Source organism: Eurosta solidaginis, chromosome 4 (assembly GCF_040869045.1).
Source record: "Eurosta solidaginis isolate ZX-2024a chromosome 4, ASM4086904v1, whole genome shotgun sequence".
Taxonomy (NCBI): domain Eukaryota; kingdom Metazoa; phylum Arthropoda; class Insecta; order Diptera; family Tephritidae; genus Eurosta; species Eurosta solidaginis.
Genome location: NC_090322.1, coordinates 12517210 through 12539823, shown reverse-complemented (window position 1 = coordinate 12539823; position 22614 = coordinate 12517210). Strand labels below are relative to the sequence as shown.

General features: G+C 35.4%; 1 protein-coding gene across 8 annotated transcripts in view; it reads left to right on the top strand.

The window, feature by feature from the left end:
* Positions 1-22614, top strand: part of LOC137249051 (sodium/potassium/calcium exchanger 4) — a 75772-nt gene that overhangs the window by 4007 nt on the left and 49151 nt on the right. For 2 of the 8 annotated variants that reach the window (XR_010952240.1, XM_067780163.1), the window contains exon 2: positions 1769-2287. Coding sequence is in view for 7 of the 8 variants with exons in the window: in XM_067780163.1 (XP_067636264.1) it covers positions 2221-2287 (67 nt within the window). In the remaining variant the exon portion in view is untranslated. Of the gene's footprint in view, positions 1-1647; positions 2288-22614 lie in introns of all 8 variants that reach the window. The other 6 variants (XM_067780169.1, XM_067780168.1, XM_067780167.1 and 3 more) reach the window with 4 other exon arrangements.

Sequence of the window (22614 nt, the reverse complement as noted above, 5' to 3'; positions counted from 1 at the left end):
TCTGAAGCCGCACTTATAAGGTCCAATCAGCCGGTCCACGGTGGGCTTCAATCTTTCGCACAATACAGTTGACAGGACCTTATATGCGATATTAAGAAGGCTGATTCCACGATAGTTGGTGCATTTTGCAGTATCCCCCTTCTTGTGGACTGGGCAAAGGACACTTAGATTCCAACCGTTGGGCATGCACTCGTCCGCCCATATTTTGCTAAGAAGCTGCTGCATGCGCCTTACCAACTCCTCGCCGCCGTACTTGAATAGCTCCGCAGGCAATCCATCAGCGCCCACGGCCTTGTTGTTTTTCAATCTGTTTATTGCTATTCTAACTTCGTCATAATCGGGCGGGGGGACATATATTCCATCAACATCGATTGCGGAATCGGATTCTTCCTCTCTGCGCTGTGAATTGCTACCTCCATTTAGGAGAGCAGAGAAGTGCTCCCTCCATAATCTAAGCACTCTCTGGACATCAGTTACGGGAGTATATTTTGGTTGATATCTCGACAACGCCTTCACATATATAACGAAGGGCCAATCCCTTTTAAACCCTCATTAATACATTTAGTTGGATACCCATATCGTACAAACACATTATAGAGTCACCCCTGGTCCACCTTAAGGACCACTCCCTTTTAAAATACTCTTTAATACCTTCCATTTGATACCCATGTCAAAAAAAACACATTCCAGAGTTACCCTAGGTTCATTTTCCTACATGGTTATTTTCCTTATTTTGTCTCCAAAGCTCTCAGCTGAGTATGTAATGTTCGGTTACACCCGAACTTCGCCTTCCTTACTTGTTTTAATTTAAAAATATTAATAATTGCTTTAAGTTTTTATCGGCCTGTTGATTAAGGATACTTAGTTCGGATTCGAGGTCATGGCCTACAACAATAATTTTTGTGATAAATATTGTGTTTTAGTTTTTTTATAATTGAAAAATAATTAAATTTTTTTTAATCTTTAAAGATTTTTGAAAAAAAAAAAATAATTATTACTTTCGTATGCATGCATAAAAATTTACTTAAAAAATTAAGTGCAATACATTTTTTAAAAACGTTCATGTATGCAAATTTGCCTGGAAAAATTTTGTAGTATTAGATACAAAAAATTTTTTAAATTTTCGAAATCTAAAAAAATTGTTAGTTATTTTTTAGTGTAATAATAACAATGAAATAAAAGATATAATTCCAAATTTTTATTAAAAGTAAGTTTTCTTTATAATTACTTTTGAATTATTGTGCTGCTATTTTCTAAAAAAACCCAAAAAGCAATATTTTTTAATAAATTCTTTTCTTGTAATTTTCGAAAGCAAAAAATGGAGTAACAATTTTTTAATTATTAATATGTAGAACACACATTCTTAAAAAATCAACAAAAAATGTTGTCTTTACTTTGTAAAAAATGCAAGAAAAATATTTGTTTTGAAATTTTAAAAGTATAAAAAAAAATCAAATTTTAAAAAATTATAAAATAAAGATTTGTTTAATATGTAGTATAGAACTTACAAAGTATTCAAAAAATGTCATGGAAAATTTGTATTAAAAAAATATTTTTAGATTATTCAAATTTGTTTATCGCAAATTGTATCAGGTTTAATTTCACTCAATTCTAAAGCGAAGTGATTGTGAACTAGCTGGGTAAAAGTGAGCTCAGAGCTTGATTGAACCCCAGCAATTCTCAAAATTGAACTTTCTGCTATCTTTTCTTAAAACAAGCGACCTTTGAAACCCCTTCTATGAACCACGCTTTTATTCATGGACCTCAGTTTCTAGATGCTACGCATACACATACATAAGTTGATGCAGAAATATGCGAAAAAGTGCCGTTATATTATTTACATTTCATTTGCGTAGAATAAATTAAACAATACAAATTTTTCCACTTTCAATATTTACGATTTTAAAACGTATAATTAATCAAAATATCGAATTGTTTAAACTAATAGCGAGCGCAATTAAATTCTACGTTTCAGTTAATTGCTGGTAAAACACAGCTAATATACACTCTTTAAAAAAAACAACAACTGTTTTAAACTAAATAAACAAGCGAATTTACGAAACGCCACACAGCTAACTGCGTTTCACAGCAACGAAAACAACATCATTAAGCGGCCATTTGAAAGGCGGCGGTAAAAGTTTAAAGAAAATTCATTCTAATTCAATTAAAAGTGAAAGTGTGAAATTAGCAAATAAAAACAACAAAAAACTAAGTGAAGCTATGGCTAAACATTTAAATTTGCTGCTAGGCGCATGGGTGTTGCTAGCAACTAGAATAGAGTGCAACGGTACGTATGAGTGAATTTTTACTTGGATTTACAATAGAAAATTTTAGTGCAAAATATATGAGTTTGTATATATGCAATTGTGTTATAATATATGTTGTGTATATATAGTAATATTTTATTGACGTAAAAGCTGAATATTTATAAGAATCATTTCACATTGTCGTTCATTTATGCGGATTTCGCGCGCCATGGCGTATGCGTAACATTTTTGTTATTTATTGAATGAAAAAAAAAAGCCTGAAATATTACACACTTTTTAGTTACATTCCAATGACGCGTGAACCAGATACGGATAGAAATTTAACATGCAAATGCAACAACAACTTTGTCATCCTAATATTTATCTGGTTCAATTTCTGATCCGTATAGCAGTTCTGTTCGTTTCGTTTTCTGTAATAGATTTTTTGACAGCTAACCACTTTTGAGTTGGTAGCACTCATGGCTCAACTATCAACTCATCTCTACAGCAACGACATACCTTTGTTCAGATTGTCAAAATCAGCATGTTGGTGTTAGACGAATGTAATTGAATGGAAACATAAAACTTGGCACATTTTGTGTGTATTAAGAAAATGCTGTCAATGTGTTGGTTTCATTTTGAGTTTCCCATCTCCTTCTGACAATCCCTACTCCAGTGAAATGAAAAAAAATAAAATCAGCTGGTGAGATGAGCCAACCATATAGTTGAGCCATGGTAGCACTGAAAGAAATATGTGTACATATGTGTATACATAAAAGATTTCGCCATATTTAAAAGCAAAACCACGGAAAGAGTAAACAACTTGAAGAAAATGTAAGGAAAATAAATAGTTTGTTCACGTGCGAAACATTTAAATGTTAATAATTCTATCAGTATCTTCAATTTTTGTGTAGGTTTCTTCTTATTTTCAACAAAACAGATGTTTTATATTAGATAATTAGGCTTTTTCGTCTGCGACAAAAAAATTCTATATTGTACATAATTATATATTTTTAACATTAAAACTTTACACCTAAATTATTAAATCTTACAGTTTATATCACAGTCCTAATTGTTCTAATAAAAAACGTGTTAAATTTTGATGGTATAATTAAGAACATTTAGGATCTCATTTTCTTGCTATCGCAATGTAACACGCTTTTATTAGAACAATTAGGACTGAGATATAAACTGTAAGATTTAATAATTTAGGTGTAAAGTTTTAATGTTAAAAATATATAATTATGTACAATATAGAATTTTTTTGTCGTAGACGAAAAAGCCTAATTATCTTTTAAGCTTACAATGAACTTATAAAGTGTTATATTTCTTTAGAGTCAATTTATTGTTTACTTTTTAGTTAATTTTTTTAACCAAAATAATAAAAGCTTATTTTTAAAAAAGTTTTTTTTTCTTTAATTTTATTTTTTACTTTTTAGTTCGTTTTATTAACAAGTAATAGAAGCTTGTTCTTAGAAAAGCTTTAAATATAAGTAAAGGAGGTGAAACAAAAACACATATTTCAGTTACATCTGCGTATAATCAGAAACGATATAATATAGAGACATTGCATAGACGAAAAATCGTGTGAGGCAAGCTTCACAAAATTCTAGTAGGTCACATTCACCACTTACCACAGCAGAATTTGTTAAACTACCACTGTCTGTATTTGTTATTTAATAATTATTTGTACACTTTTTATTCAGCTAATGTGTTCAGAATTTTAACTTTTACTCACTAAAACTCCAATCAGTGTATTTCTGTGCTTAAATTATGTTAAAAATTGTGTTAAAGTTTTTGGTGTGGTGAAAGTGACCTACTAGAATTTTGTTACGCTCCGCTGCTTTCCACCGAAGTTCGCGAATGCAATATCTTTATATTCAAAAATCTTTGGTATAATGCGAATTGGAATTTATTAGTACACATTTTATGCGCAGCAACTTCAGCGGTGTATTCAAAGTTTAAAGCATAGTAAATATAAGTATTGAAGTCATGAGCCTGGGCATTCGCGCAATTTTAGTGATGTAAATTGCATGGCGCCAGCGCCAATGCGGTGCCAGCTCAATGGTAGCTCATTGACGAAATGACTCCAAGCGAATTTTTGACGCTACTTAGTAGTGAGTGCGTAGTACATTTTACTTGCGCTATTGAGTGAAACGACTTTTGTGTGTCAGGCACGAATTTGGTGTTATTGGCGCTACTGGCAATGATGACACTGAGCTGTTGACGGTAGCGCTGGTAGTTCAGATTTTGAATCAGAGAAAGAATTGATGACCCGTGTAAATTATTATGGCTTTGGCCGTGTAAATTATTATGGTGTATTTGTATATTTTAGATTTAATGCACAATTAATATATGTGTGTTTGAGCGGCCAAATAATAACAGTAGTATTGCTAAAGTGCTGCTTAGTTGATGGAATGTCGCAAATTTCCTAGCGATGATCAGCAGATTGTCAATATTTCGTTCAACGGACGCGCGAAATTGCCACATCTGCTCAAATTTTCCAAGATTTTCCATTCTTGATTTAACTTAAGCTGTTATGCCAATATTTTTCAGCCAGCTTTTTTCAAATAGGTAATTTTTCCAAAAGCAAAATAAATTACAGAAAAGATTACAGAGTTAAACAGCTTTGTTGGTTATACACAGAAATACAACAGAGGGTTGTGTCTCCGCTTTTCGCAAGCGTTGAGATTCACCACGCGTGGTTCACCACGTCCAAATATCACAATCCACGGATAGGTACCGGCGGGTTTGTATGGGACTTAGGCTGTTATGCCAAAGTAAATACAAATCTTTACCGATAACTGTGTTATCGATTAATTTATCGAATTCTAACAAAGTAATATTGTATTGTCATCGGAGTTATACATGCGTGCAAAATTTCAGCTCAATCGGACACCGGGAAGTGTATCATATTTAACTTGCAAGATTCCATTACAGACAACAAAAGTGAAACTAAATAAAAGCTTATAAAAAGTGACATTTACGCCAGCGCTAATAACTACAAGTGTTTTTTTGTTTTCTATATATAAACACTGAAAGTAGTGATGTTACGGTGCAAAGGTTTCGATTCTGGATCAGTGAAACTTCCCATTAATTTAGAGTTCTTATTCCGCTTTAGGTTCCCACTATTTTTAATAGAATTATCACAGCAGTAATTCAGTAAAAACAACCTATGTTAAGCGGCACAAAGTAGTTTGCATTACAAATTTTTACTGCTCTGAAGTGAATATGATCTTACTTTTTCCAAAGAACATATGCGTAATAAATATTTCGATCCCAGTGACATCTAGCCCAAAATTCTGTATCCACTGGAAATATGTTTCTCCTTACTTTATGGCTAATGAATATTTCAAATACACCTCAAATGGCATTACATATGTATAACTGCTTTCCTAATATTTCAATCCAAGCGACACATAAAGTATTTTTTTAACTAGGCTTTTCTTTTTCCGAAAAGTGGACCAGAGCCATGCCTGTTTTAAAAAACTTGTATTTTTGTGGCGATTTGCTTGAAATTTGCTAATGGTGTACCTCTTTGCCTGGTTTAATATTTTTTTTGGGAAGTGGGCGAAGTTATCCTTTTTTCAAAAAAGACAGAAAAAGATATCGAGTTTGAGGTCCACAGGTTATCAATTTGTTGTTGACGATTTATTGGTTTAATATCGATTTATTACCGGAAAATGTGAACAATTTATCGAAAATATTATCAAAAGTTGTAGATTTTTTATCGGAGTGTTATCAGTTTTTATCGGTGTTTTATCACTTTTTATTAAAAATTTATCGATTTATTATCGAAAGTAACCAATAAACGATCGAAAAGTTATCGCCATGTTATCATAAAACTATTTGTTTTTATCGGAAATTTATCGATATTTTATCGAATTGTTCCCTTCGTTTTATCGCTTTGTTACCGAAAAGTTATCGACATTTTATAATCAAAAACATATCAATTTGTTATCTGTTTTTAGCGCTGACTCTTCGGTTTTTTACGAAACTGATACCGAAAAACTTCAATCAAGGCGAAAATACACAGGTAAAGCGTCGATTGTAAGCCGATAAAAAACCAATAAGAAGCTGTTGTATCGAAGCTAGCCAGCCGATAACAAACGAATAACTCGACAATACATTTGCTTTCGATAATAAGCCGTAAAAGGCTGCAGGCATGTCAAAATGCTTGTGCCCCCTGAACATTAAGTAAGGCCAAAGAGCTCAACATTAAAGAGCACAACGAAATGCTTAACAGGCAGTTTTTTTTGATAAATTGTCACAAACCGGGACACCCTAGCAAACAACTGCTTCATCGTTTGATTCAAACCAGCAGCAGGCCCTAAGCCAAATCCACACAGAATTGGTAAACGCCTTTGCCAGGACGCGCCCGGTGAACTTTGTTATTAATATGCAATATCCTACTCTTTCAGAAGGCGAAGAAAGCACACTACCAAGGGATACACGAGTCACGCTGGTCCAAACTATACTGTATTAGGTTAAGCACTTACTTGTTCAGAATCAATCCCGACATACGTAATGTATGCCCTACATTACACCAACTATTTTTTCAATTGTACTACGCCTCTAACACTAATCTCTATATGGTCCGCCCCTGTTGAAACTGCCAGTTTCCTTGAAATTCCGTAGAGGGCTTTGATGACAATTTCTGAGTGTTCGCTCCCATTGAATGGGGCGAAGCACTGTTAACACAACAACAACATAAAAAGCCGATAATAAATTAACACCTGTTATCCATAAAAAGCCGACGAACCTCTCTCAAACAACTCGGAATTATTTGTTCTGTTAACTTCAACTCTTATGCACGCTCTAGTTAGAAAAGTTTTCTAGACCTAACCCTGTATGTTTACATAAATAATAAACATTGCAAAGTTTTCGCGATAATTCTTAGCAATTGACCGATTGCAATTTTTATCAAATATATATATTGTCACGGATATTACCACCCCTAAGTTATCCCATCACTAAGGCCATGCCAAGCAGTATTTACGTTAATAATCAAATCAAGTATACACATATATAAGGCAGCCCAGAGAGATGTCACACACAGATGCATTTACTTATACGGCTATGTGTGCGCAAGACTGTAAACTACAAACATTCACATCAATAATTCAATCTTTATGTGTTTACATAAACGAATAAATAATTGCGTCTACACATATGTACGTATACGAGCAGCGGAGCGGCAATGCACAAACACATGCATATATCTTATCTCAGTGGTCACAAGAGAGGGCAATAATTTGTGCACGTAGTTGTGGCTGGCGATTTTGTAGCCGAAACAACTAGTAACTTCTGGAAATCGAAGAGCCTAGAAGTATGCAGCATAAACTATAAAAGCGGTGCAGGCGAGTAAGAAGTAATTCAGTTTGATTTGAATTGTCAAGCAGTTACGAGTAAGACGATATCTAGCGAGCAATAGCACTATTATTTTGAAAGTCAGTTTCCTTTAAGATATGAGTTTGGTTATTAAGCTATTCGTTGCACAGTTTGAGTGTTATTGTGAAGTATTTTAATAAAGGCCATTTTTCCGTTATTCAATATTGGAGTTATTTATTCAACAGTTTAGCGATACGATCCTAGCAAAAGGGCAAATAAGAGGATTTGCAAGTAAATTCGTTACAATTGGTGTCAGAAGAGGAATTGTTGAATAAATTCCAGAGGACAACAAGGACATGGCAAAGTTAAATGAATTGAAGATCCCGCAACTGAAGAAGGAGTTGGAGAACCGTGGATTGAATACAACTGGCATTAAACTCGAACTTCAGTCACGACTACGAGAGGCAATGGAATTAGAAGGAATTGATGTGGAAGAGTATGTCTTTCATCTTGATGGCGAGGAGATAACAAAAATTGAAGAGAAAAACGAATCATCACAGACAATTACCAGCACAGACTTGAACATGATATTGGCTGCAATAACTGCTCAAACATCGACAGTAACATCTAAGATGGAAGCGCAAGAGGCACGTATAACAGAAATGTCATCACAAATATCCACCAACATGTCATCACAACTGGAAGAACAGAAAACGTATATGTCATCACAGATGGAAGAACAGAAGACGTATATGATATCCCAACTGGAATCGCAGGAAACCCGTATAACATCACAATTGGAAGAGCAGAAGGCATATATGGCATCCCAGCTGGAAACACATGAGACACGTATTTCAGAAATGTCGACACAGATTACATCAAAGATGGAAACACAACTGAAAGAGCAAGAGGCGCGTATATCATCAAAACTCGAAGCGCGTATGGACGAGAAAATAACGCAGTTTGAAGAAAAATTCGAGGCAGAGGTGGATGCATTGAGAGGTCGTATACAGGAATTGCAACTTAATCGGCCGACTGCTTCAGCGAGCAATACGAAGGTAAAAACTCCATCTTTTGACGGTTCTCTTCCTTTCCAGGTCTTCAAGCTACAGTTTGAGAAGACCGCAGCAGTGAACAACTGGAATGCGGAAGATAAAGTTGCTGCACTGTTCGTGACATTGAAGGGGCCAGCAGCGGAAATCCTACAGACGATTCCCGAAGGAGAGCGGAACAATTATGAAGCATTGATGGCTGCTGTAGAACGACGTTATGGAAGCGAGCATAGAAAACAGATATTCCAAATTGAGTTGCAAAACCGCTACCAAAAAGCAAATGAGACATTGCAGGAGTTTGCTTCAGATGTTGAAAGGTTGGCTCATCTCGCAAATGCGGACACCGAGAGGGTAAAAATCCAGAGTTTTATAAATGGCATACGAGACGTGGAAACGAAGCGAGCTACACACGCGAACCCAAAACTGACATTTGCTGAAACGGTATCACATGCATTGACCCAGGAAACTGCCTCCCTATTAAGTAAACCAGCATATAAGGCTCATCGTGTAGAAGTAGAAAGGCCAGAATGGGTAGACACAATTTTGGAAGCACTGAAGGGATCACAACAGAAAAATGCCGGAGTTATTATATGTTTCAAGTGCGGCAACCCAGGTCATATTGCACGACATTGCAGCACCGGTCCCAATAGCTCCAACAATGTGGGTGTCCGTAAACGCAGAGCTGAAGGAGATGAGCAAATCTCCAAGTCCACTCAATCGTTAAACTAAAGCGAGTCAGCCGCAAGGGGCGACAGCTGGCTCCCTCAATTGAATGCCCCATAATCTCTATCTCACAAATTGGAAGAAGGTCAAACAATCTTACTGTCGGAGGACATGTGGATGGAAAGGAACGTTTACTGACTGTAGATACGGGTGCATCTCATTCCATCATTCGAGCGGATTTAGTCAACAAGAAGATAACACCATTGCATGGAGCAAGATTGCGTACAGCCACTGGAGAAGACAGCACGGTTCTAGGAGAAGTATCATGTGAAGTCGCAATTGGGAACGTCACGGTAGTACACAATTTTATAGTGGCAGAGATTGTTGATGAAATCATAATTGGAGTGGACTTCTTAATCGACCAGGGCATCAAGATCGACATGCAAAGCAAGACGATGCGATATAAGAACATGGATGTACCACTTAATTTCGGCTACGAGAGAGGCTACAGCAGTAAACGAGTGCTGGTGGAAGAGAGTCAGCAAATACCACCAAAATCCGAAGCAGTCATCTGGGCAAAGGTTGATGGAGATTGTGGGACAAACAAATTGTGGGTTGTCGAAGCAGCAAACAAATCAGCACTAAACATACTTGTAGGAAAAACCCTGGCTATGACAAAACAAGATGGACGTGTTCCGGTAAGAGTACTCAATGAGTTCAATTCACCACTCAAACTGACTAAAGGAGCTATTTTGGGAAGATGCCAAGAGGCTGAAGTAGTTATTAACTGTGAACAGCTCCAGGAACACGTTTCAGCTAGTAATACTAATCTTTCAAATGACATCACGGCATGTACGGCAGGGGCTAGAGGAAGCATATCAGAGTAAGGCAAAACAACTGCTCCTAAAGTACGCGAACATATTTGACCAGGATGGTTCTAAACCAGGCCGCACCAACGTTGTGAAACATGACACTGGAGATGCGAGGCCGATCCGTCAAGCTCCACGTAGTGTTCCACTGGCGAAGCGGCAAGTTGTGAGTCAAATTATACAAGAAATGAGCGACAACGGCGTCATCGAACCATCAGCTAGTCCCTGGAGCTCACCGGTAGTACTTGTAAAGAAGAAGGATGGAAAAATGAGGTTTTGCGTGGACTACCGGAAGTTGAATGACGTTACGAAAAAGGATAGCTACCCATTGCCAAGAATTGACGACACTCTAGACTCGCTCTCTGGTACGAAATGGTTTTCCACACTGGACTTGAAAAGCGGCTACTGGCAAGTGGAGGTAAAGGAGGAAGACAAAGAGAAAACAGCCTTCAGCGTCGGAGATGGTCTTTGGCAATTTACAGTAATGCCCTTTGGACTATGTAATGCACCAGCTACTTTCGAGAGACTCATGGATCAGGTATTGAAAGGACTACATTGGAAAACATGCTTGGTGTACCTGGACGACATCATCGTATTGGGCAAGAATTTCGATGAACATCTTAAGAACTTGGAGGAAGTTTTCCAAAGAATAGCTGGCGCTGGTCTGAAGTTAAGTCCCAAAAAGTGTGCGCTGTTTAAAAAGGAAGTAAATTATTTGGGTCACAAGGTAACGACAGAGGGCATCTGCACTGCGAACGAAAAGATAGAGGCTGTAAAGGATTGGCCAAGACCACAGAACCTACATGAATTAAGAAGTTTCCTTGGGCTGTGCACATATTACCGCCGATTTGTACAACATTTTTCCAGCGTAGCCCATAGCCTCCATGAGCTTACAAGAAAAAATAAAGCTTTTGAATGGAAGAAGGAGCAAGAAGTGGCTTTCCAGACATTGAAGGAGCGTTTGTGCACTGCCCCAATGTTAGCATATCCGATTCCAGGAGCAACATTTATTCTAGATACAGATGCGAGTGGATATGCTATAGGAGGCGTTTTGTCACAACTGGTCGATGGACAGGAGAAGGTAGTTGCATATTACAGCCGTTCGATTGGAAAACCAGAGAGGAACTACTGCGTTACGAGGAGAGAGCTGTTGGCATTGGTAGAGTGCGTTAAACATTTTCACAAATACCTCTACGGCCAGCGATTCCGTGTCAGGACAGATCACGCAGCTTTAAAATGGCTGCTGCAGTTCCGTAATCCGGAAGGACAATTGGCACGGTGGATCGAGCGACTACAAAGCTATGACTTTTCCATTGAGCATCGAAAAGGTAGTACCCATGGAAATGCCGATGCAATGTCACGAAGACCATGTAGTTTGGAATGCAAGCACTGTTCAAAAGCCGAGGCTAAAGAAGACATTATAGATGTCCGGCTAATGACTATAACATGTACAGATGAATGGGACAAGGAACAGCTAAGAAAGTGCCAGCTAGAAGATGCAGATCTGTCACGTGTTATGCAAGGGCTCGAACGAAATGAAAGACCAAACAGAGAAGAGATGTCAGCAGAGAGTCCCATTGCGAAGTCATATTGGGCACAGTGGAACAGTTTAGAATTGATATCCGGTTGCCTTCATCGAGTATGGGAGAGTGAGGATGGTAAATACAAGAATAAACTGATAGTTGTTCCCAGAAAGAGGATTCCTGATGTGCTCAGCGAGCTGCATAATGGTCCAAGCGGAGGTCATCTTGGAATCACGAAGACGCTCGAGAAGATTAAACAGAGATTCTATTCGGTTGGTTGCCGTCAGTCGGTCACTGAGTGGATTGCGAACTGCGAGGTTTGCAGCAGAGCGAAAGGGCCCAGAACACGAAGTCATGGCCAGATGAAGCAATATAACTCAGGTGCGCCATTTGAAAGGATCGCTATGGATGTCGCCGGTCCATTTCCTACTAGCAACGGCGGAAACAAATATGTACTGGTAGTTATGGATTATTTCAGCAAATGGCCAGAGGTATACCCAATCCCAAATCAAGAAGCGGAAACGGTAGCAGAAGTGTTTATAAACAATTGGGTTGCAAGGTGTACCAATGGAGTTACATTCTGACCAAGGCAGGAATTTCGAATCAGCTGTGTTCCAGGAAATGTGTAAGTCATTGGGCATTCGAAAAACACGGACAACTGCATTGCATCCTCAATCCGATGGTATGGTAGAACGATTCAATAGAACATTGGAGGAGCACTTAAGGAAAGTAGTGGACAAGTACCATAAAGAATGGGATACCCGCATACCATTATTCTTGATGGCTTACCGATCAGCAGTGCATGAGACAACGGGCCAAACCCCTGCAAAAGTAATTTTTGGCAATGACCTTAGACTGCCAGCTGATTTGAAGTTTGGGATAGATGCCAATGCGGAGAGAAATGTCAGGAAATCCACTAGTGATTTGGAAGAAGAGCTAAGAGAAATACATGATCTGATAAGGCAACGAACAAAGATTATGAGTGACAAGATGAAAGCCAGATATGATAAAGCGATTAATTCAGAAGGTTTTCAGGAAGGAGATTTGGTGTTATACAACCCACAACGTAAAAAAGGTTTGTCCCCGAAATTGCAGTGTAATTGGGAAGGCCCATACAAAGTTGTAAAACGGATCAACGATGTAGTGTACCGCATACAAACCATCGGTAAACCACGAACCAAAATGAAAGTGGTCCATTTGGAAAGGCTGGCAACGTTTAGATCGAGTGATTTGTCTGATCGGGACGATCAGACTTAGGTGGAGGGCAGTGTCACGGATATTACCACCCCTAAGTTATCCCATCACTAAGGCCATGCCAAGCAGTATTTACGTTAATAATCAAATCAAGTATACACATATATAAGGCAGCCCAGAGAGATGTCACACACAGATGCATTTACTTATACGGCTATGTGTGCGCGAGACTGTAAACTACAAACATTCACATCAATAATTCAATCTTTATGTGTTTACATAAACGAATAAATAATTGCGTCTACACATATGTACGTATACGAGCAGCGGAGCGGCAATGCACAAACACATGCATATATCTTATCTCAGTGGTCACAAGAGAGGGCAATAATTTGTGCACGTAGTTGTGGCTGGCGATTTTGTAGCCGAAACAACTAGTAACTTCTGGAAATCGAAGAGCCTAGAAGTATGCAGCATAAACTATAAAAGCGGTGCAGGCGAGTAAGAAGTAATTCAGTTTGATTTGAATTGTCAAGCAGTTACGAGTAAGACGATATCTAGCGAGCAATAGCACTATTATTTTGAAAGTCAGTTTCCTTTAAGATATCAGTTTGGTTATTAAGCTATTCGTTGCACAGCTTGAGTGTTATTGTGAAGTATTTTAATAAAGGCCATTTTTCCGTTATTCAATATTGGAGTTATTTATTCAACAGTTTAGCGATACGATCCTAGCAAAAGGGCAAATAAGAGGATTTGCAAGTAAATTCGTTACAATATGTTTAACTATGTCTACATATATCAATATTTCTTAAGACAAATGATTATGTTCTTTATAAATTTATGACTTCCCCCCAGTTTTGTAATTCACACGCCCAATAAAAAAAGCCCACATTTCTTTTGAAATTCTATTTTTTATCAAGCATTTAGTGAGAAAATTGCGAATGCCATAGAATGCGGTTGTATATACAAACAAAAGTACACCTGCTTGTTGTAGTACGAATATATTTGACTTGTATTATAAATTAGGCCTTAAAAGGGGAAATTTTATTAACATTCCGCAAACATTGTTACTCAGTGTTATTGAGGGAGATACTTTGAACGAATAATCAAATATATTTATTATCATACATAACTAGAGAATAGGTTGTAAGATTGCTTGGTGCAGGCGTTCTAATGACTGTAATTGTGATTTATTAGCTACAACGTGTTCTAGCTCATTTTTGAAAAAAAAAAATACCCACTAATATTTTAAAGTGTTAAAGTGTTTTTTAACACTTCGGTGTTTGTTGCATATCAATTAAGAATATTTTATTGGAGTTAGGGAGTTGATCCAGCACGTTCTGTGCTCGTGCCCTGCGCTTGCCAGGCTAAAGCTACAGACATTGGTGCTTTATCGGTAACCGTATCGATAGCCTTATAACAGCCGATTCGACCAACCTTATGGGAATCAATGCAATCGGTTATTGGTGCCGCTAAGGTCGTAACCGTATCGTAGCCAACCAATTGGTTTTTGGTTTACCGTCGTAATGATAAACAGCTGATTACGTTAGGGATACGACTACAGCGATACGACAAACGCACCAATGACTCCGCTTTAAGACTCCAGCTATTACGAGTTATACAGCTGTCAGACCTAGAACCAGCAAGTGGCTTACGTCCTAGAAAGCTTGTAGTATTTGCCAAGAGGACGGAGTTATTTTATAACATACGTCCTGTTTTTAGATAGGGTTTTTCAGTTTGGTCGTTAAAACAAACTTCTGGTAACACTACGGACTCATTCAGTCTATGTGAGGTCCTCATGGACCGACCAGTTCAACCTAACCTAACCTAGGGTGCTACTGCGAAATTGTATTTTAAATTCATCAGCTAGCTTTTCGTGAGTTGAATTTTGAACTCGAAATCTTCTACATTCGTACTGGTATAAAGGCAGATACCTCTATCCACACAGCCTCGCCGTCCGCTTTGAAATTTATCTCTAAGTATTGCCTTTTTGTTGTTATGCCTTTCATACACAATTAAGTACCAACGTATATACTAGACTGGGTTGGTCCCCATACAAAAAAAAGAAAAGTTGCTAATGTCCGCCCCTAAATGTGAAGATTATATTGAGAGGGTTTCGGAAAATTTTTTTTAAATTTTTTTCCATCCTTCCAAATACAGCCAAAAAGGTTTTTTCGTTGTAACTTGGTTATTTGACGTCCGATTTTTAAAATGAATATGCCATTATTTTGGCCTTGAGAAGCTTCACATTTCCGTTCAATGTCCTTTTAAGCTATGAAGTCGTTTTCACATGATTAGGTCAGCTAAAAATGTTACCCCCTAATGTATGTTTTTTTCCTTACCAAACGAAAGTACTTGAAATTTCAAGAAAATGTTGCTTTGAAACCATATTACTAAAATAATAAATAAAGAAGTTATAGCACTTTCAATATTTATTGCAACTGTTATTTTACCTGATTCTTATTATACTTAGACCTGAAACTCATGATATTTTTGGAGGAAAAATTGCAGGGTTTGCATTGAAAAGTTAATAAAGATATGCCAAATATCATGAATAGGGAAAGTCAAAGTAAATAAATGAGTCAAACCTGTTGTTTCGTATTTATAATAATAACACTATGCGACAAAATCAACTTTTTTTCTGGGTATTGGACAAACCCACTTTTTCGTAGAGATTGAGGCTTAAGTAAGCAAAGTACTATCTCTGTTTTTCAAACTTAGCCTCCAAAAAATAGATATTGGCTTACGAAGTTCTACATTTCGAAATTTTATTTTATTTTTTTGTTAACGCGTTCAGCAAATTGTTCTTTTAATAACTTAAATTTTATTATAATTTTATTTTGAGGTGATTAAATATAAATGATTGTTTGACCTTCTACTACTGTTATATAAACTCTTTTTAATTGAAAATTATTTTCTGTTTTTTAGTTCGGTTAGCTATAAAAGCGTGCTTTTTTAATTTTTTTAAACTATTATTTATTCTTCTTAAATTAATAAAAACAAATATAAATCAAATACATTTTTTTTAAGTTAGCAAAAAATAATTTAAAATCATACTTATGAACTACTACGTGAAAACTAAAGGGGGAGGTCTTAAAATATACTACCGCGGTCACCGAGGGGGCGGGGGATAAAAATTTGTAGAAAATGAGTCACGTAGTTTGCGTACGTTCCCTTATTTTCTAAATAATAATCGATACCATTTTATGTGCGCACTTTCGCTATCAGTAAAGTAAATAAAATTGTAAAGAAAGGAATGTCAATACACCCCCACTTTAAATAAAAAAGGGGAATTCTCACTACACGCTAATATATATAAAACACAATTTAAAAACGTGCCTAAAAAATTAATTGTTTTTCCTCCAGCGGGTACCCACACAAACATGTTAGCAACAACTTATTGTAATGTATTTTTTAAAAATATATATAAAATAAAATATATAAACAAATTAAACCACATTAAGTAGACATCATAAAGTGCGCGCTTGTCGTAAGCAAAAAACAAAAAAAAACAAGTGTTTCATTTAACACGGCACTTTTTTTACAATTATTTTTAAACATTTTTTCATTGCATGTAAAAGAAAATCCCACTGATCCAGGGAGCTCGTAGCATTCCCCCATCTTTTATTCATAGAAAACTGTTAACAACGCTTAGTAAAACGTAAATTAATTGTTGGGATTTTTTTTAACGTCTATTTAACATATCGACAGTTACGTCGAAGCTCGTATAAAAAACCTTCTCAAGTTAAGTTGAAGTAATTGCTTATAACAAATCGACCGTTTAAATGGCATTTTATATTGCAAATAGTTCAGAAAAAATAGAGACTCATCAAAATAAATTGTCGAAATTCGAAATACCTAAACTGATAATGATAATCATGATTGAGCAATTAAATTGTATTCAATTACGATGAAATAAATTATTATAGTAGAAGTGTAAAGTCTTAGGGAAGATTAATTTCAAGCAAAACTCAACTAATGTTTTCGCCATTCCTTGCAATATTTAGTTTTTAGACAAACCGGTTTCGGCGTTATGCCATCTTCAGTGTCATTTTTCTATCGAACGACAAGGTATGGCGGAAAATCAAAACATAAAATCAAAAACAAAACAAAATTAATCAAAAATAATAACTGTTGAGTGAATATCACGTTTTCTTGGCTTCCGTTTCGAAAACGTTCTATCTCAGAAATCTTTTGTATAACGACCTAGTTCAGAATTTGTTTTAAAAACTCACTACCTCAGAAATCGATTGAAGAACGCCCTATCTCATTGTTTGTTTCAAAAACGCCATATCTGGGTTTAAATTCAATACATTTTGACATTAGCTGGGGCGTTTATGAGAAAAATTCTAAGATAGAGCGTTCTGCAACTAAATTCGGAGGTAGGGCGTTTTCGAACGGACAGCCGAGTTAGGCCGATATTTCACTAAGTCGTCGATATATATGTCCTTTACGATCTTTCGTAATATACTAAGTCGTTTGACTTTCACCCTACGACTTTTGTTTCTATCTAAGGACAATAAGTTCCCTGGAACTCCCCACAGTTCTTTGGTAATTTTTTACGGTACTCAAGCAACTGCATTCATGTTGTGAAATAAACATAGCTGCACTATTGCTTTGTTTTAAAAGTAATTCGAGGGGAAAAAACCACATATTCCATATTGATGATCACTACCTATGCAAAATGCAACATCTCGAAATAGGTATAAAAATAGATTATATTAATTCTGTTTTTACTTGTTTGTTGTTATTTTTGTTTCTATGCATGTTTTAGTCTTATTGGAATTCCCCCAGCCGGCTTGCACTGGTACAATGCCAAACAAGTTCAACAAACTTGTGCGAGTATGCAGTTGCTAGTTCAGAAATATAAAAAAAGTATACTAAAAAATGTAAACAAATGTAACTATTGGAAGCAGAACAAGCACCAGCAATAAAAACCCATTTAATTGCAATAAAATTCACACAATGTTGATGAAAAGACTGGAAGCTGACTGCGCACGCGCAACGCCGCAAACAAATTTGTATTATTTCAAATGAATAAAAATGAAATAGAATAAAAAGGAATAAGATAAAATAAAAGAATAATAAATAAAAATAAAATAAAATAAAATAAAAATAAAATAAAATTAAAATAAAAGAAAAATAAATAAAATAAGATAAAATAGAACAAAATAAAAAATTTAATAAAAAAAAGTAAAATTAAATTCAATAAAAACAAAATAAAATAAAATATTACAAAATTAAATGGAATAAAATAAAATAAAATAAAATAAAATAAAAAGGAATAAAGTAAAATAAATTTAAATAAAAATAAAATAAAAGAAAAAAATAAAATACAACAAAATAAAAAAAATTACAAAAATAATTAAACGTAAATTAAATAAAAACAAAATAAAATTAAATTAAATTAAATTAAATATTACAAAATAAAATGGAATAAAATAACCCAAAAGGAAAAAAATAAAATGAGATACAAAAAATAAAATAAAATAAATTAAAATAAAATAAAATACAATAAAATAAAATAAAAACACAAAATAAAATGGAAAACAATAAAATAGAATAAAATAAAACGGAAAAAATAAAAAAATTAAATGTAATAAAGTAAAACAAAACAAAATGGAATAAAATAAAATAAAATTGAATTAAATAAAATAAAATTAAAAAAAAATAAAATACAATAAAAGAAAACAAAACAAAAGCAAAAGAAAACAAAATAAAATGGAATAAAATAAAATAAAATGAAATAAAATAAAACGGAGTAAAATAAAATAAACCAAAATGTAATATAATAAAACAAAATAAAATAGAATAAAGTAAAAAAAAAAACAAAATAAAATACAATTAAATAAAACCAAAAAAAAATAAATAAATATAATAAATTAAAAAAAATAAAATCAAATAAAAAGAAACTGAAATAATATAAAGAATTATGTTAAATAAACTAAAATAATTAAATACATAAGGAAAAAATTATTAATTAAATATGTTAACTAGAATAAAACATGTAATTAACTAAGAAAAGTTAAAGCAACCTAAAATTTAAAAAGATTAAATAACTAAAATTTAAATTTTAGTTTACAATATAAAAATATGCAAAAAATAACATATGCAAATAATAAAATAAGGCAAAAAGTAAAAATAAATAAATTTAATGTGTTTAAATAAAAAAAAATGAAAATAGAATTAATTCAGGGAGTTAAGTAACAAAACTAAATTTCTAAAAATCAATAATATATTATTATAATGATATTAATAAAAAAAAATTGTTTTCTCTTCTAACATATAATTAGTATTTTTTTTTTTAGATATTATTTTATTAAAGAGAAAATTTAAATTTTTCTTGCTTTTTATGTTTTATTTTTTGAATATCCTCTTTATTTTTATTTTACTTAATACAACCTAACCGAAAATTAACTTTAGTTAAAAAAAAATAAGAAATTAAAAGACAAAATCTGCAAAATTTTAAAAAGGCTTAGACAAGTTAAACAAAATTATACAAATGAGCTTGTGAACTTCACACTTAGCGAGCAGCCCTACAGCCTTAATTTTTTTTTTATTTTATTGTGTTTGCATTGATTTCCGATCATTACATAACTCGCTTAATTATTAGTTGGCTTTTTTCATTGCTTACAATGACATAACTAAATTCACGTTTTTTCCCAATGCGACGCGCCGGCGTAAGTGATCAGTTTGGTTTTAAAAATCATTGCCAATGGCATGCTGCTGCTGCAACAACAATAGCGATTTAGGTACGTTTAAATAAATGCAACAGCAATAAAGGGAATAATCGCAAAGTTCAGATACTTAAAGACAACAATGCTTATCCAACAAACTGAGGCAAACTGACAAACATACATTGTACACATATGTATATAGATAGCTATATACTTGTTCATAAAGTAAATATATGCAAATTTATAAATGTTTGCTGTATTTTTTAGTAGTATTTTTGTAGTTTGGCGGCCACCGTGGAGTGATGGTAGCGTGCTCCGCCTATCATACCGTATGCCCTGGGTTCGCACCCCGGGCAAAGCAACATCAAAATTTTAGAAATAAGGTTTTTCAATTAGAAGAAAATTTTTCTAAGCGGGGTCGCCCCTCGGCAGTGTTTGGCAAGCGCTCCGGGTGTATTTATGCCATGAAAAGCTCTCAGTGAAAACTCATCTGCCTTGCAGATGCCGTTCGGAGTCGGCATAAAACATGTAGGTCCCGTCCGTCCAACTTGTAGGGAAAATCAAGAGGAGCACGACGCAAATTGGAAGAGAAGCTCGGCCTAAGATCTCTTCGGAGGTTATCGCGCCTTACATTTATTTTTATTTATTTTTTAGTTTTCTTATGAAATTCTTTTATTTTAATTTAATTTTATTTTTTTGTTGTTATTAAAAAATGGTAAAGTACAATTCCAGTTTATTTAACTCATCCAAGCGTTTCAACGGAAAGCTGAAATAGCCATAAGGCGTATCTCAATTCGCTGCACAGATGCTAGCTACCAAAGCTGAAGAGCTGGGAGCGGCTGGAGTACGACTATGGTTTGAGAGCATAAAGAGAGATGCTCACAGTGAGCAATCAATTTTGTTTGTTACAAAGTGAGGGAGTACTGCTCTGAACCCGGGATGCTGTAGGCGAACTTCTCAATTTCCAATTTTTTGTAGGAAAAATATATAGGTATAATTTGCTCGTTTTTCAAGTTACAATCTTTGGTACAAACTCATTTACATACGTATTCAAGTATGAGAACTTACATAGTAAGTTTTGACTTACATGTGTATTCATATTGCCATTAATACCCAAAAATGGTTTCTTTGACCTTTGGCAGGAGCAGTAACTTATGGATCTAATGGCGACCACAAGCAGAAATTTGCATTGGATTGAGATATGCAAATATAGCAATTACTGCATTTTACGCTTCATCTTCCTCCGCAGATATTAACATAAATGGTCGGCAGATCTTCCGTTTAAGTATAAAGCTGCCAGCAACAGTTCAGTCGTTGATGTCACATAAGTGGCTTGTAAATATTGGTCTCTTTACGCTTTATTTACCTAACTTGGTATCAAGAACTCTGCATGACAACTCGTATGCAGTGGTTTTCGATTCGCCTATACACATGATTATAGCATATATCGATGAGTAACTAAAATACCCAGTACAAGTAGTCCAGCCCGATATATGACTTGCCTACATTTGAAAATGAGTCCCTCTCTTCCTGTTACCACTCTGTTTCCCATCCTCTTCTACTATATTCGGTCATTTGTCCTTCATGTTCCTGTTCCTCTATCTCCATGGCCTCTCCGTTTCATTCTCCAACGCAGACTCTCACTCTTACGCTCATTTGTATGCACACCTCACTATTGCTCCCTCTTCCTATTTTACTTTGACGAATACTCACACAACTTTCCCACTCTTTTGTCCATTTCCATTACCACTTTATTTACTATTTACACTCTTACTTACACTCCTCTTCAAACTAAAATTCCCACTCCCTTTCAAACTTACATTCACACACGGTACTTCGCTTCAGCGAAGGAAAGCTTTGCCGCAGTGGTTCTGAGAGCATTTTTGAAACAAATTTCCAGTTGTACCCAATATGTTTTCAGCGGATTGTAGGTATGAGGAGTGAAGGAAGTAGGACTACAACACTCTTCGTTTGTGAACAATTTCGTCGATGGCCAACTTCAAAACTCATCCTCGACCCTAAAACTAAAATATTCCTGAATTCCACTTTTTTTTCGAAAAAATCATGGCGTTAGACTCATGTCCTGGACGATGCATTAGACGATGTCTGAAGGTCTGAGGTCTCTGGCCAAAGATGGTGCTATGGTTCAGGGCACTAAGTACGTTGGTGCCACCGGAGTCTACTGCACCTACCCCACTGCGGCTTAGACCCAGTCTTAAACCTGCTTCCTATAGATATGCACATATTATATACGTCGGCACAAACCGCATTACCTAGAGATTTCCACGTCATTTAAACTGCCGTTATAATGTAGTGTGTTTAAAGCAGAAGTCCTCGAGGTCCGGAACATATCTGGCAGATTATCTATCTTTTCTGACAGCCAAGCAGCAATAAAGGCGCTATCTACACCATACACTACTTCAAAGCTAGTAGGGCATGCAAGCAACTTATAGGGAAAGGGAAATCGAAGGAAGTAATATGGCTGATGACACGTAGGAGTTTAGCCGAAGGAACCGAGGGAATAACCCCTGGGGGTAGCCAAGGGGCAAATTCGAAATATTTACGAATCAAACGTGGAAGAGCACCATGCGCTGCGCTACATGGCCATACTACAATGGAAGGAGGAAAAGGAGTATACTGAGCAGATCTAGGGCCGATACCCATACAGGGCTACAGGCACGCAAGCGGAAGAGAGGAGTATTTCGCATAACGAACACTGCAGAACTTTTAAATACGAAACTGCAGAAGACACTGTGGAGCATTTTCTGTGTAAATGCCCGGCTCTAGCTAGAACACGTTTAAGATCTTTCGGTAGCCTCTTTTGAAAAATCTGGCTATATTATCGGAAACAGGGATTCCAAATATTCTTGATTTTATAAACAACTCATGCTGGCTGTAGTACATATCCAATGCAGCACTCAGTAGGTTCAAATGAGTTTTATGTCATCAAAACGGCTTTTCACTAGGTACTTGGGCGACTGGGTCGCATATATTATACCTGCCTATTTAGCTATCAAGAAACTTTAAGCATATTGACACTCGGAAGACCTGACCACGGC